A 13,257-nucleotide genomic window follows, 5' to 3' on the forward strand; every position below is an offset into this window, starting at 1 on the left:
TGTTATTTGGGGTTTTCTCTTTTTTATCTTAGGGTCTATACCTTACAACACAAAGCGCCTCGAGAGAACTCTTGTTGTGATTTGGAACTACATAAATAAAACTGACTTGATTTGAATTAAATCTTTCTGTGTAAAATATGCTGCTCAAAAGCTTAAGGAACACTTAAAATTACACATTGGATACAGATCAATAAAATATTCAAGTTGAAAATCTTTACTGTCAAGCAGCAGGCCCTGTCTCTATCAACTCTCTTGTACACCGTCCTTTGGTTTGGATGGCTGACTCCAGGTGTATAAACTCATCGAGCTTCACTACCTCTACTCTTTCCATGTTTATCGTTCAGCCTTTCTCCCTCTCATTCACACACGTCTTCTATCTCACTCACACTGACTTTATTCTCTCTTCTCTCCAGAGCATGCCTCCACCTCTCTAGGCTCTCTGCCACCTACTCCCTACCCTTACTAACGTTGTCTGCACACACCATAGTCCACAGAGACTCCTGTCTGACCCAGGGGCTTTTTGTATGCCCCTCACGATTCCCATTGTCACCCCCACCCTTCTGCAGCACCCATGCACCGTTCTGTTTTTGGTGTGCCACCCCAATATTTTAAGTGGCCCCCATATGGCCACCCCTATGAAAAAATTCTGGATGCGCCCCTGGTCTGGCCTGTCCATCACCATGGCAACCAAGAAGGGACTCAGATCCAATCCCTGTTGTATTACAACCATCATACATGTCCTGCAACTCTCTCTACTGTTCTCCATCAGCACTGTCAAAGCAAACATAGCATCTGTAGTGTATTTGACTTTTTCTGTAAAAAAAATAATTGATGAAACTAGGACAGCATAGCAGACACTTAAAATGAACTCCGGTAATTCACACGTTTGTGGATATAAAAAAAAAGGTAAGATTCAATAATATAATAACAACATCTTTATCAAAATCACTGGAAACGACTTTTACTTGGATGATTATTTATTTATTTATAGTTTTAGTCGTTTTGTGTCAGAGCATGATCTCCTGGTCAAGTGACTACTCTTACTTTATTTTCACTGAATGCTGAATGTGATGAGCGTCATCATCATCAGAACGATAATCTTCCTCATACCATGACGCCTACCCCACACCATATCCGACTCCTCCCCGCCCAGAGCCTGTTGTAAAGATGGCGTCCATCATGGAGGGGCCGCTCAGCAAGTGGACCAACGTCATGAAAGGCTGGCAGTATCGCTGGTTTGTTCTGGACTACAATGCCGGCCTGCTGTCGTACTACACGGTACGTTCATCTCGGCTGCGATTGTCAGCATGTCTTGCTCAGGAGGTTAGACTGTGGAAGTTGCGGCTGGTCGTCAGCAGAAGTGGGAGAAGGGCCTTGTGTTTGTCAGGAGTTGGGAGTCTCAGCTGGCAAAGCGAGGCGAGTCTCTGTTGGTGACGGATGCGTACGTTGGCCAATAGCAGAGGCTTTCGAATGCTAACTGACCAATCGGGTGATAGCATTTTTTGCCCATGCTTCCGCAATTGCGGCTAGCTAGCACAGCTACACGCTAAAACCCCACAGTATTCACGTAGAGATAGTTATGGATCGTTTAAACTGTCAGGGGAAATGAAGAGAGAAATGTGTGTGGATGCGTGAGAGGCGACCTTTGTTCTGATAGTTAACCAAGCGAACAGCGTTCACTAGTTTCCTTAAAGCCATAAAGCTACACTGCAAAGGTAGAGAGTGGCTGCTGGTTAGTTAACCTCACCGGGTGTTTGAGCAGTATATAATGTGGACTGTAAACCAGGCAAAAGTTATAACCGGTGAAACAAGCTGTAGGGAAGAGCGAGTGCCGTCCATTCCTCTGACAGAGTGAAAAAGAAATCAATGTACTCTTGTTCACATGGAGAGCGATTGGCAGTGTTATTCTGAAGGGATGAACACAGTAACCTGAGCTGTCAGGTAACCGTGACTGCAGTTAGTGTGCTGAATTATAGTCGTCACCATGATAGGAGGAGGTGTGAGAAGAATCTGCCAACAGGATCTCAAATAATCCTGATTGGCGGTCCAACATTGTATTGATGGCATGTGTGTTGTCTTGTGGGTCTTTGATCAGTTTGTTGTAGGGCTGCTCGATTATGGCAAAAATGATAATCACGATTATTTTCACTGAAATTGAGATCACGATTATTTGACGATATTTATTTAACCCTTTAAGACCTACCATAGAACCAAGTCCGCCAGAGCTTATATTATTTTTTTACATGTTGTAGTGCCATTTGTGGGAGCATTTCAAGTTGCTATACATCAATACAACTGTTATAGCCCAAATTTTAATAATATGTCTGCATTAAGTCCATAGTAATTACATTAATTGCAAAAAAGCGCAATAAACTACAAAAAAAATTGAAAATCGTTTTTGTTTTTTTTTACATATATTTCTACTTGGAGAAATTTAAGAGGTTTATCCCTCAAAACTTTAAATACAAAAAAGTTGCAAAAAATAGTTTACAACAACAGGAAATTTATTTTGAGTATCTTCATAGTTTTATTTTGGAGATACACCAATTTTTATATATACTGCAGGAAAAACAAAAAAAAACAATCCTATGATGCAAATTTGCAAAGAAAACAGCATGTGCATCAAAATAAACTATTTCCAGCAGTGCAATTCGAGTTCTAAGCATCACGGAATCTATTCAGAAAAGTCAAACATGACTTATAAAAACACCAGTATAGGCTTTTAAGGCCTACAAGTAAAAAACTACATTTTCCGCGAAAATGACGTCACTTCCGGTTTCGGGCAGGAAATGCGACAGTTTGTTGACGTCTTTTTCAATGTGGGAAGTGTTAAGAACAGCTGATCAGATCGGCAAAGTGTTTCTGGAATATTATGTTTTTGTTCCTGCAAGTGCTTTTTATGCAATTTTTGCAAAGCTTTATGTGGAAGCAAACCGTGACCGAGGACAAGCTGATGGCATCAGATGTAAGTACAACTCCTCCGGTTTCATATGCAAAACAAATTATTGCGCTAGCTTACATGGTTCAGGTTCTACAGGGATTTAAAAATAGTTACACAAAACAGAGCGTGCTGCTCTGACCGGCTTTAAAAGGTTAATAATAACAATGTATTGAATAATGACTTTAAAAAATAATATATAAAATACTGATAACAGTGCAAATGTTTGCAATATAAGAAATAAATGAAAAATGTAAACATCTATGTTTAGTGAACTTTGCAGTGTTGCTCTGTGGTGCAGCTACGACACCGTAGCAAAGTTTACACACTGTGTCTACTTGATACACGTCTGACTCCGCGAACCCATAATGTTTCCACACCACTGAAGTTTTTTTTTTTACCTCTTTTTTCAACCAAGGCAGTCACTCTCCTGTCCAAATAACTTCTGCTTAGCTTTCCGAGCTTCCCTCGGGTCCTCTTAATTGTTGTGATGCGTGTTCGAAATGCAGAGAGGTGCGCTCGATTTACCACACGGAGCAGCGCAAGAGTAAAGCATGAGGGAGGGAGGGGCTAATAATCGGCTCAGTCATTTTTAATGATCGTTGAAAGCCCAGATCGTAATCGTGATTAAAATTCGATTAATTGAGCAGCCCTAGTTTGTTGATTCTCTGTCCAATATATCCGCTACAGTTGTGATCAGGAGTTTACACACAACTTATTTCTTTAAGAACTTTAAAATACAAGAACTTGAATTTATCTAGGATTTTCTAATCCACACTGGGCCAAAAATACACATAGCGGCTCGAATATATACATACAACCCGACTATTATTTGGTTAGATGTTTCTTGGTGAGTTGCACCTTCACCAGACACTTTTGGTAACCATCAATAAGCTTCTGGCATAATTGTGGCTGGATATTTTTTAACTCTTTGCAGAATTTGAATACATATTGGGGCTACCACCACCATGCTTGACAGTTGGTACAATGTTCTTAGGTTTGAAAGCTTGACCTTTAGTCTACAAAAATAAATCTGTAATAGTGGCAAAAATAATGACCATTGCATCCAAACAGCTCAATTTTCTTTTTCTTCATTCGGTCATAAAACGTTTCTCTAGACACCATTTGGTTTGTCCGTGTGGGCCACTGACAATTTCAGTTGAGCTCGAAGGTGTCGACTTCTTGGTCAGCGCTTTTACACTTCATGGCTTGAATCTTCATGGTTCTTGAACATCCTGAGCAAGCGTCACTCATCTGAGGGTGACAGGGTCTTCTTCCGTAGGTTAGTGAAGTGCTGACAGAACTGAATAATTTGTATTTATATAGTTTTTTAAAATGATGATCTTGGAATCTGCAGTTGTCTACAAATGGCTCAAGTGATTTCCAGAGCTGACTTTGCCATTGTTCTGAATGTCGGTTCATCCAGTGAGTGTCAAAAAATGTATTTTTTATCCTGGTAAAGAGAAATCTCCAGTTTAGTGTATCGTGATCACTCAGGAGAAGTTATCAGACACACACTGTAGAACCTTCAGCCCAACTTATTCCAAGATCAGAGAGAGTGTATGTATGTATTTGACATTCATGCGCAGGGTGAGTGTGTGTACTGGCTTTGATTTAGCGCTTTTATACTCTACCTGAGCACTTTTTGCAACATGCCTCATTCACAAGCACACGATTTTTTTTTCTATGCTTTTTCTACTACAGTGCTTTCTGTCTAACATTCACACACATTTATGCTCTGATGGATATATCGGAGAGCAACTCGGGGTTGGTGTCTTGCCCCAGGGTATTTGGCACGCAGACTGGAGCAGTCAGATCAATTAGTAAATGACCTGCACTCCCTCCTGAGCTACAGACACCTCTACTTCTGCCTGTATTTGCATCCCTGTTTTGCTCATGTCCAAATTTATTCTGAGCGTTATTCATTTCAACAAAAAGTAAGAAACTTTTTTAAAGTAACTCTAAAAATATGGTTAACATGAATTATTAAGCCACGACATCAGTCACATTTTCTGCCATTTACTTTTATTATTTTAGGAGAAATCTTCTCTATTTTCTTATAATAAGACTTTTGGAACTTCTGGACTTTTGAAAGTTGTTGGAATTATTGAAATTTCCGAACATAAACATGTAAAAATGTGCTTGCATTTAAATGCACATCATGTTCTCATACTTTAAATGTTTTGATCCCTGACTGTTTGTTTTATTGATTCACAGTCAAAAGACAAGATGATGCGAGGATCCAGAAGAGGCTGCGTACGACTCAGGGTAAGAGCCTCGAACCCTTCGTGATAGTTTTCCTTAAATGTATCCTGTGCGTCCTTGCTTACCTGCTTTACCTTTGTTTCTGGTTATCTGACATGATTTGGTTTGACGGGTCTCTGTTTGTTGACGTAGTTTGACGAGTTTCACATACTCATAAATCTGCTGCTACGTTCCAGTAAAGCACTTCTCCTTTTCTGAGCACTTTCAGTTTTGGCTGCTGTCCACTAGATAGCAGCAGTTGTCATACTTGTGTGTTTGTTTCTTCTTCATAACAAGGGAGCCTTGGAAGAATGAGCTTTCTTTTTATAATTGTGAATGTCTAAAGACATGAAGGATAAAAAGCAGAACTATGTCTGTTGACCAATAAAAAGGTTAAAAGAAAGTGTCTGGTTGCTTTTTGCTCATCGTGCTGGTTTGCTGCGTTTGAAAGTAAACCTGTTTGTCCTTGGTTTGTGAATTCACTGTATGTTCTAACATGACTGGGATCAAAGGTTGAGTTGAAGTAAAGTTTGCACACTCGAGACGAGGGAGGAGATTGTTGATGTGACCAAAACAGAGCTTCTTAGTCTGGCCTTGTTGTCCGTATCTACGTAGCCATTTTATACACTTCTAACCTTTAGACTTCCTGGAAGCTGCACATCAACATATTAAGTTTCTTGTGTTTTCAGTTGGCTGGTTGACTTAAAAAATAGGAGAAAGTTGATTATTTTAAAAATAAGCACTCACTATTTTAGCCAGGTAGGACCGAAAAGAGGAAGTATCTTCTGAAACTATCTGTACAGAGGATCCAGTTTCATGTACTCGTATGTATTCATGCAGTAATGGCAAATGAGATTGTAGAAAACTATCAGATTAAAACCCTGAACAAACTCTTAACGAGTCACTCTGCTTTGACCCGTCTTAAATAGCAGCAAAGTCATATCCTCCGATGTAGCGTTATACTGGTTGCAGGGCATTTTCCTTCAATTGAATAGTCAGTGGTTTTGCAGTGAAAGTCAACATTATTCTGTGATAATGAAATAGCAGTCAACATACATGATGTCGTTTGTTTCAAACATTTTAATCAGACAGGATGTAGGAGAGTGCATCCCCATCCTGAACTGTGCTAATGCTGTCAACACACTTCATGACTGGGTTGCATTATCCTGATTGATTATTTGGTCAATACCCTCTCACTCCACAACGTCCTCAATTGTCAGACAATCGCCGGTGCTATTTTTATAAAGAGAAGCACCATGTCAGTCGTTCACTACCTGTGAAAAACGCCCTGTCCAAACCCAGTGGTGACTGCAGTTTAGTACATTTACGTCATTAAATTAATTAAACTCTTGTCAACAAAGTCATTGTTGTGGCTGCGTGTTATTAACCCTCGAGCAACGCTGTGTAGTTTTAATATCACAACCAACATGTTATTAAATCTAAACACTGTCAGACAGCCTCTCTGGCTAGGCTGGATGTTGCGTCCAGTTTTGTGTTTACTGATGTTTACTACACTTTCACACAGTATGTTTATATATTTGGTTTAACAGGAACTATATGATGGTGGAGTTTTCCATGTCTATAAAATTCACTGGCCACTTCATTAGTTACACCTTGCTGATTCAGCAGGGTGCAGGTAATGGTGCTCGGAGATTTTAATTCAATACAGGTTTATTTATATCACAACAATGGTTACCTAAAGGCTCTTTATACAGCAGTGTAAAGAGTTTGCAGTATTTGGGAGAAAAGCCCAACAGTCAGACAACAAAGGAAGAGAGGAAGAAGCCTGTGGTAGACCCAGGCTCAGGGAGGGGCATCCATCTGACCGGTGGGGGTGAGAGGAAGAAGAAAAGAGAAAGGACAACATGGGAGACAAGATAGAAGACGCATGTTCAGGATATGCTGCAGTGGTATATGAACATCTGTCGATGCATTACTGGAAATCCTGTTCAAGTCTTAAGAACAACAAGTCAGCATTCATTCTGAGAGTGAAGTGCTCTGTTAGGCTGATATGATACTGTAAGATATGATAGGGTCTTATCTTTGTATGGGAGGAAACTTAAATTTAACTGGGAAGCAATAAAGAAAAGTGAGTGTGAGAGAAATATGGTCTGTCTTTCTTGTGCCTGTCAGCACTCTTGCTACAGCGCTTCGGACTCACCGAAGGCTTTTGTAGGATGTTTTAGAACAACCTGATAAAAATGAATTGTAGGAGTTACTGTTGAAGAAATGAATGCATCAACTAGTTTTTCAGCATCACTCTGAGATGGCTTTTTTAATTTTAGAGATATTTTACTGTTGAAGAAAGCAATGCTACATGTTTGTTTAATATACGCGTTGAAGGATCTGATCAAAAATGACTCCATGATTTTATACACTGTTACTGGAGGCTGTCACGCCATCCTGAGCATGAGTATCTCACTAGGCAACATGTTTATATGATTTTTACAGCCAAATATAGTCTGATAACTCTACTGCTCTTTTAGTGGCTTAGTGGTATAAATACAGCTGCATTAAAAGTGTGTGGGACGTAGCCTGTCAGTAAATCGATCGTCTTTGACGTGGTAGCATTAACGTGTGATAAAACCTCTCGATGGGCTTGCAGGGATTCTAACGAACATGTCGATGCGTAAGAAATTATTGAAGTCGGTTTGGAAAGGTTGGTTTTAATATCAGCAGTTACTAAAGTTGCTGTATTTAATCCGTATGGATGTAAATGTTTCTTTAATGGTTAAAATTATTTGTAAATACATTAATTAATTACTCGTTTAAGTTGAAGGAATATTCAGCTCAGCAGAGCTCTGACTGTTTGTTAGCCTGCCCACATTAATGCCAAGAAACCTGCCATTGTTCTTATTTTCTTTAATCAGTGATAAATGTTGAGATCACCTGATTCATGAAGAGCTTTTTATAGACCAACAAATGATTGGTTTCCAGGCCAAATGAAGATTTGCTCGCAAACTTCCAACTACTTCAAGCAGCACATTTGAGTTATGCCAGAGAAGTTGTTGCCTTCATGTTTTTAGAGGAACATCAGTGTCCAAGGTCGTCCACAGTGAGGATGGAGCTGTATTAAGAGATAATCGACCTCTATGAAAATCAGGTTTTGGTAGCTGTTCTGCATTGAGTTGCTATTGTTGATGGTATGAAGAACATGCCATGAAGGGAGCACTTCTCTAAATTATTTAGACCACTTTCAGAAAAACATCTTGTCCACTGAAATTGTTTTCCTAGTGCTGTGTAGTCCATTATTACAATATTAAATGTTTAATAATAAATATGTGTAGAAGTGTAATATTACAGAGGGAAAACTGTGAGTGGGCTTATGTACACTTTGAGTGAAGCTACTCAAGTCTAACAGTGAATTAAATGCAGTGTTGAGGCTGCAACTTTTAGCATCTACATCAGGGGTGGGCGACTCCAGGCCTCGAGGGCCGGTGTCCTGCAGGTTTTAGACGTGTCCTTGATCCAACACAGCTGATTCAAATGGCTAAATGACCTCCTCAACATGTCTTCCTGGTAATGAACTCATGTGATTCAGGTGTGCTGACCCAGGGTGAGATCTAAAACCTGCAGGACACCGGCCGTGAGGCCTGGAGTTCATCACCCCTAAATCTACATGAATGTTCGCCCATTTTAATGAGCTTATGTTAACTGAGAAATCAAAAATAAAGAGGTGTGGAGCAGCGCCTGGTGTGGTCTCTGCTGCTGCAGCCCATCTCTTTCACGGTTTGACGATCACAGACACTCTCCTGAATACTTTTTACCCATTTTCTATTTTTCAGACCATTCTCTGTAAACTCTGGATGTGTGAGAAAGTCCCAGCAGATAAGCAGCTTCTGAAATACTCAGACAGCCCATCTGGCAACAACAATCGTGACACATTCAAAGTCGTTTAAATCCTCTTTCATTTTGATGCTCGGTTTGAACGTCAGCAGGCTGTCTTCATCATAGCTACACTGTCAAATGCTTTGAGCTGCTCTTGGCAATTACAGGTGTACCTAATAAAGTGGCTGGTGCATGCAATGCAGTTTTGCTGCACTTAGGGTTGCAGGTATCATCTGTCACATTTGATAAGGGCTGGGTGTCTGTATCCGTTTCATTATGCGTTTCCAGACACGTGCATACAAATATGAATCTCTTGTCAGTGACCTGTTTTTTAACTATTTAGTTTTTAATATAAGACAAATTAATATTAATTTACCTGTAATATTACAGGTTTACAACACATCACAAGATACTGTACAATGTCTGTGAAGGTTCTCAGTCATCCAGGTCATTGTAGTCGAAGGAGCTTGCAAAGAAAAGCGTCTGGACTTCTTTAAGTTGCTTGAAGACGTTTCACCTCTCATCCGAGAAGCTTCTTCAGTTCTAAGGTCAAATGGTGGAGAGTCATCTGACCTCAGGAAATCACATGATAAGGTGGGGCCAGGTTTCACAACGAGCTCACCCGAAACTCTGGCTGATTGGGACCCACACCCAGTTTCACACCTTGGCTCAGGCGATTAGAGGATCATCAGGGGGTCCTTTTGTCCCTCTGTGGGGGGAAACTCCCACTAGGTTTATATCTGGGACTCTCCACCATTTGACCTTAGAACTGAAGAAGCTTCTCGGATGAGAGGTGAAACGTCTTCAAGCAACTTAAAGAAGTCCAGACGCTTTTCTTCGCAAGCTCCTTTGGATACTGTACAATCCAGAAGCCCTCAGAACAGAGACGTGTCCCTGAAAGTCAGTTCAAAGCAATGGCACAGACTTTATAAAGGTTGTATAAAATAAAAATGTAAAAAACAGAGTTTTTCAGGGGTCAACAAACAGATTTTACAGCTGTTTTATCCACCCCTTACAGAGATTTGCTGTGTAAGCAACCTCTGAGTCACACGCCCTGTTTCTGTTGCTAGGAGCTAATGCCCCAGCCAGCCAGCAGGCCGTTCCTCTGCAGTTCCTTTTTTCCTTTTTGGCTGCTGCTCCCTGGTGTACTTTTTCTCTCTCTCCACCCTTCCCTGCCTTTCTCCTCCTTCACTCTCCCAAATCCCACCTCCTCCCCTCCCTTCTTCTCTACCATGTTCCAAAAGACTGCACTCATTTTTGTGTGTCTGCGAGAGAGAGAGACGGTGATTTATTTTAGTTTTTGAGGAAAAAGATGACGAGGCAACAGGAAATTGAGCTTTTGAAGAGAAGAGGGTGAGCTGCTGAGAATGACTAGGGTTGATTAATAAATGAGAGCCAGTTGGGGACATGTTGAGGGCACGAAGATCGAAATGGAAAGTGGAGTATGACGTGTCCCTGTCTGACTGCCTGCTTTTCCCGTTCTCTCTCTCCCCTCCTCTCTTTCTGTTTGCCCAGGGAGCTGTGATCGGCATCGATGACGAGGACGACAGCACATTCACCATCACTGTGGACCAGAAGACTTTCCATTTCCAAGGTGAGGCGTCCCCCCGGTTAATTCTGCTCTCTTACAGCCCCCCTCTTCTCCTCTATGTAGTCCTCTGTGAATGCTTTGCATTCAGCCATGCTGTCCATTTGCTCTCTCACTCCCTCTCTCTCCCCTTCCTGCCTTTTAACGTCTTGGATTGGTTTGCTCTGCTGCCAGCAGACACGCACACACTGGCATCTACACAATCTCAAAGCATGCTGCAAGCGTCTGAGCTGTTTCTCTCTTCCTCTTCGAGCTCTGAAGTTGGACTGACATATTTCGGTAAACAAGATTTGTTCCACTGCGAGCTAAACAGATTCCTTTGGAGCAGAAGAAGCAATTAAGACTTCTTTTTCCCTTCAGCCGTCTCCACTGCAGCTGAAGAGGAAGATTGCTGCTTATGTGTCTCTGCAGTTGAGCCACTGGGAATAATAAGGGGATACTGCTGAGCTCAGGTCTCTTCTTGCTGCTGCTCCCGCTGCTCGCCTTTCGCCGCACCGCTGCTGCCGTCGCTCGCTTTCTAACAGCCGGTCGCTCCGTAGGGACAGGATTGGCTCCCACCTACAGCATCGCCCCCCTCCCTCGCGTCCTGTCAGCCCCTTCCTCCTTTTGACAGGGACCCATCCTGTTCAGTACACCGCAGACACCTTTTTTACCCTGTCGCTCCGCCAGGTCTTTAACTAACCTCCTCTAACTTTGGTTCATTTCCGCCCTTCCATTTGTCCATTTGTGTCTGTTTCGCCACCACCAAATCCCTGCACACTTCACTACCAGCATCCCCTTTCACCTCCTTCCTTGAGGGTCACCAGCCACAGTCCATGGGCCCCCCGCCCTTCTCACCTCCTCCATGCCCTCTCCTATGTCTGTGTTCCGAAGCTGTATGCTGTGGTTCTACAAACGCAAGGGTAAGGAGAAAACCACGACGTCAGCATGCATGCCAGCCCGGGGCGAAAGGATCGCAAGGAGGCGTCGTCTGTTTGTCTTCTGGGATGTACGGTCAGGGTGGAGCAGTGCGCTCCGTGGTGCATGGTAGAAAGGGTTTGCAGTCGAGGTTCAAGGACAGTTCAGACTACGACTGTTTAGTCACTGTCCGCGATGAGGTAACGTTCGTATGCACAGTCCTCAGATGTTTGCACAAACTCGCTGTGTTATTTTAGAAAGGGATGTTTATGTTACTGGTGTTGCTGGTTCGCTGTGGAGACGTCGTTTTGTCTCCCTCGGGACAGTAACTCGCATGCGGATGTATTCATCAGTGAATAATGGCTCAAATATCATTGTCTTTATTTAATCTGGTGCTTTTCTGCAGCTGATGTTTGTCAGTCAAGATGCATTTATTTATATTTCCATTGCATTTATTTTTATCTGAGTTAACTGAGTGTGTGAGCAGGAGATGCAAATTATATTCTAATGAGAGCAAATCAATCATCAGTCAAAGAGGGAAATTTCTGCGCGTTCAGCGACAGTGAGACACCGAAGGTTTCTGCCGTTCGAGTTAAACCTGTCGATTTGAAAGCAGCGAATTCTCCCACGGTCGTCTTTTTGTTTGAGTGAAAACAATGAAAAGTTGATGCAAGACACATCTGCTTTCCAAATACCCAGCGGAGGACTGAAGTGTCTCATGTGTCTCCGCTGGCAGGACGAGCAAAAAATTGGCACCGAACATGAGATTTTGCATCAGCTGTTAGCTGAGATATCAAGAGGATGTCGGGCAGGACTAGTTTCTGTGTTGCTGTAAAACGATCCTGGAGTAAGAGTGTTATGCAGTCGGTCTCACAGGACTGGCAGCAGCATCTCAATGGGCCAGTGTGTGCGTTTCCTGGTCATGGATGGTGCGCCGGTGTAAAGAAACGAGCGAGAAACTGAGATTAGAACTTATATTCAGAGCGATGCTTTTCCTTTTATCCCTGCAGTCAAAACTGCTCATTTCTAAGCTGCACGCTGCTACTGCACAGTCCATATTACAGGTTAAATTATAGTTCTGAGCTCACAGTCCACTGTGCTAGCCTGGAGTGCGGCTCTGCGCTCCTTCTATTTAGAGAAACATCCATTATTCATCAGCCTCTCTCCCCCGGCGGTGCATCATAGCTGCCTGAGAGCCCTTTTCCTCATTTCCCCTCTTTGCTCTTTGCTGGCCTTCTGTTATCTGCTAAAGCTATCTGTCTTCTCTCTCCCAGTCGGGCAGCACACGTCCGGGATGAGAGACCTCTGTGTGTTCTCCGTCTTGTTCTGTCTCTCCTGGGCCCTCCCTCACCTCAGCATCACCTGCACTGTCAGCTCTGTCCTTTTGTTATACGTTTTGTTCACAGCTTTATCTTCATTTCGACCTCTCTGTTATTTCAGGAATGAAACCGGTGTTTGTGTCAGGTTGAAAAGTCGCCAACGCTCATCTTCTTCTAATCTTCATTAAATGAGCAAAGTACAGAGTACTTTCCCACCAATCCACCTTCGATTAAGTAACCATTCAGAAGATTTCTGCACCACGCCGGGGGAGCTACAGGGTCAGAGTATTGGCAGCTTGTAGTCTAGCATCAGCCTTCTTGCTCAGACATGTGACCAGTCGTCTCATAGCATGTCTGAGGATAGCAGGAGGAGAAAGAAGTGGGCTGAATAATTAACACGGGGAAAAAGGAGCAGCAGCATAACGAAGAAGTGCTGAGCGTCA

At 42.4% G+C, this 13,257-nt stretch overlaps 1 protein-coding gene across 3 annotated transcripts in view; it reads left to right on the forward strand.

The window, feature by feature from the left end:
• The first annotated feature begins 1,076 nt into the window (after window positions 1-1,076).
• Window positions 1,077-13,257, forward strand: part of osbpl9 (oxysterol binding protein-like 9) — a 36,441-nt gene continuing 24,260 nt past the window's right edge. The window contains exons 1-3 of one of the 3 annotated variants that reach the window (XM_086281861.1): window positions 1,077-1,278; window positions 5,156-5,206; window positions 10,526-10,604. In XM_086281861.1, the coding sequence (XP_086137987.1) occupies window positions 1,168-1,278; window positions 5,156-5,206; window positions 10,526-10,604 (241 nt within the window). In that variant the 5' untranslated portion in view covers window positions 1,077-1,167. Of the gene's footprint in view, window positions 1,279-5,155; window positions 5,207-10,525; window positions 10,605-12,945; window positions 13,094-13,257 lie in introns of those variants that run through there. The other 2 variants (XM_086281860.1, XM_086281862.1) reach the window with 2 other exon arrangements.

The sequence above is a fragment of the Aulonocara sp. 'chitande type north' Nkhata Bay genome, linkage group LG23, assembly GCF_057382095.1.
Source record: "Aulonocara sp. 'chitande type north' Nkhata Bay isolate Kocher_YH1m ecotype deep benthic linkage group LG23, A_spYH_male_GT1.1, whole genome shotgun sequence".
In the NCBI taxonomy this organism is placed as follows: domain Eukaryota; kingdom Metazoa; phylum Chordata; class Actinopteri; order Cichliformes; family Cichlidae; genus Aulonocara; species Aulonocara sp. 'chitande type north' Nkhata Bay.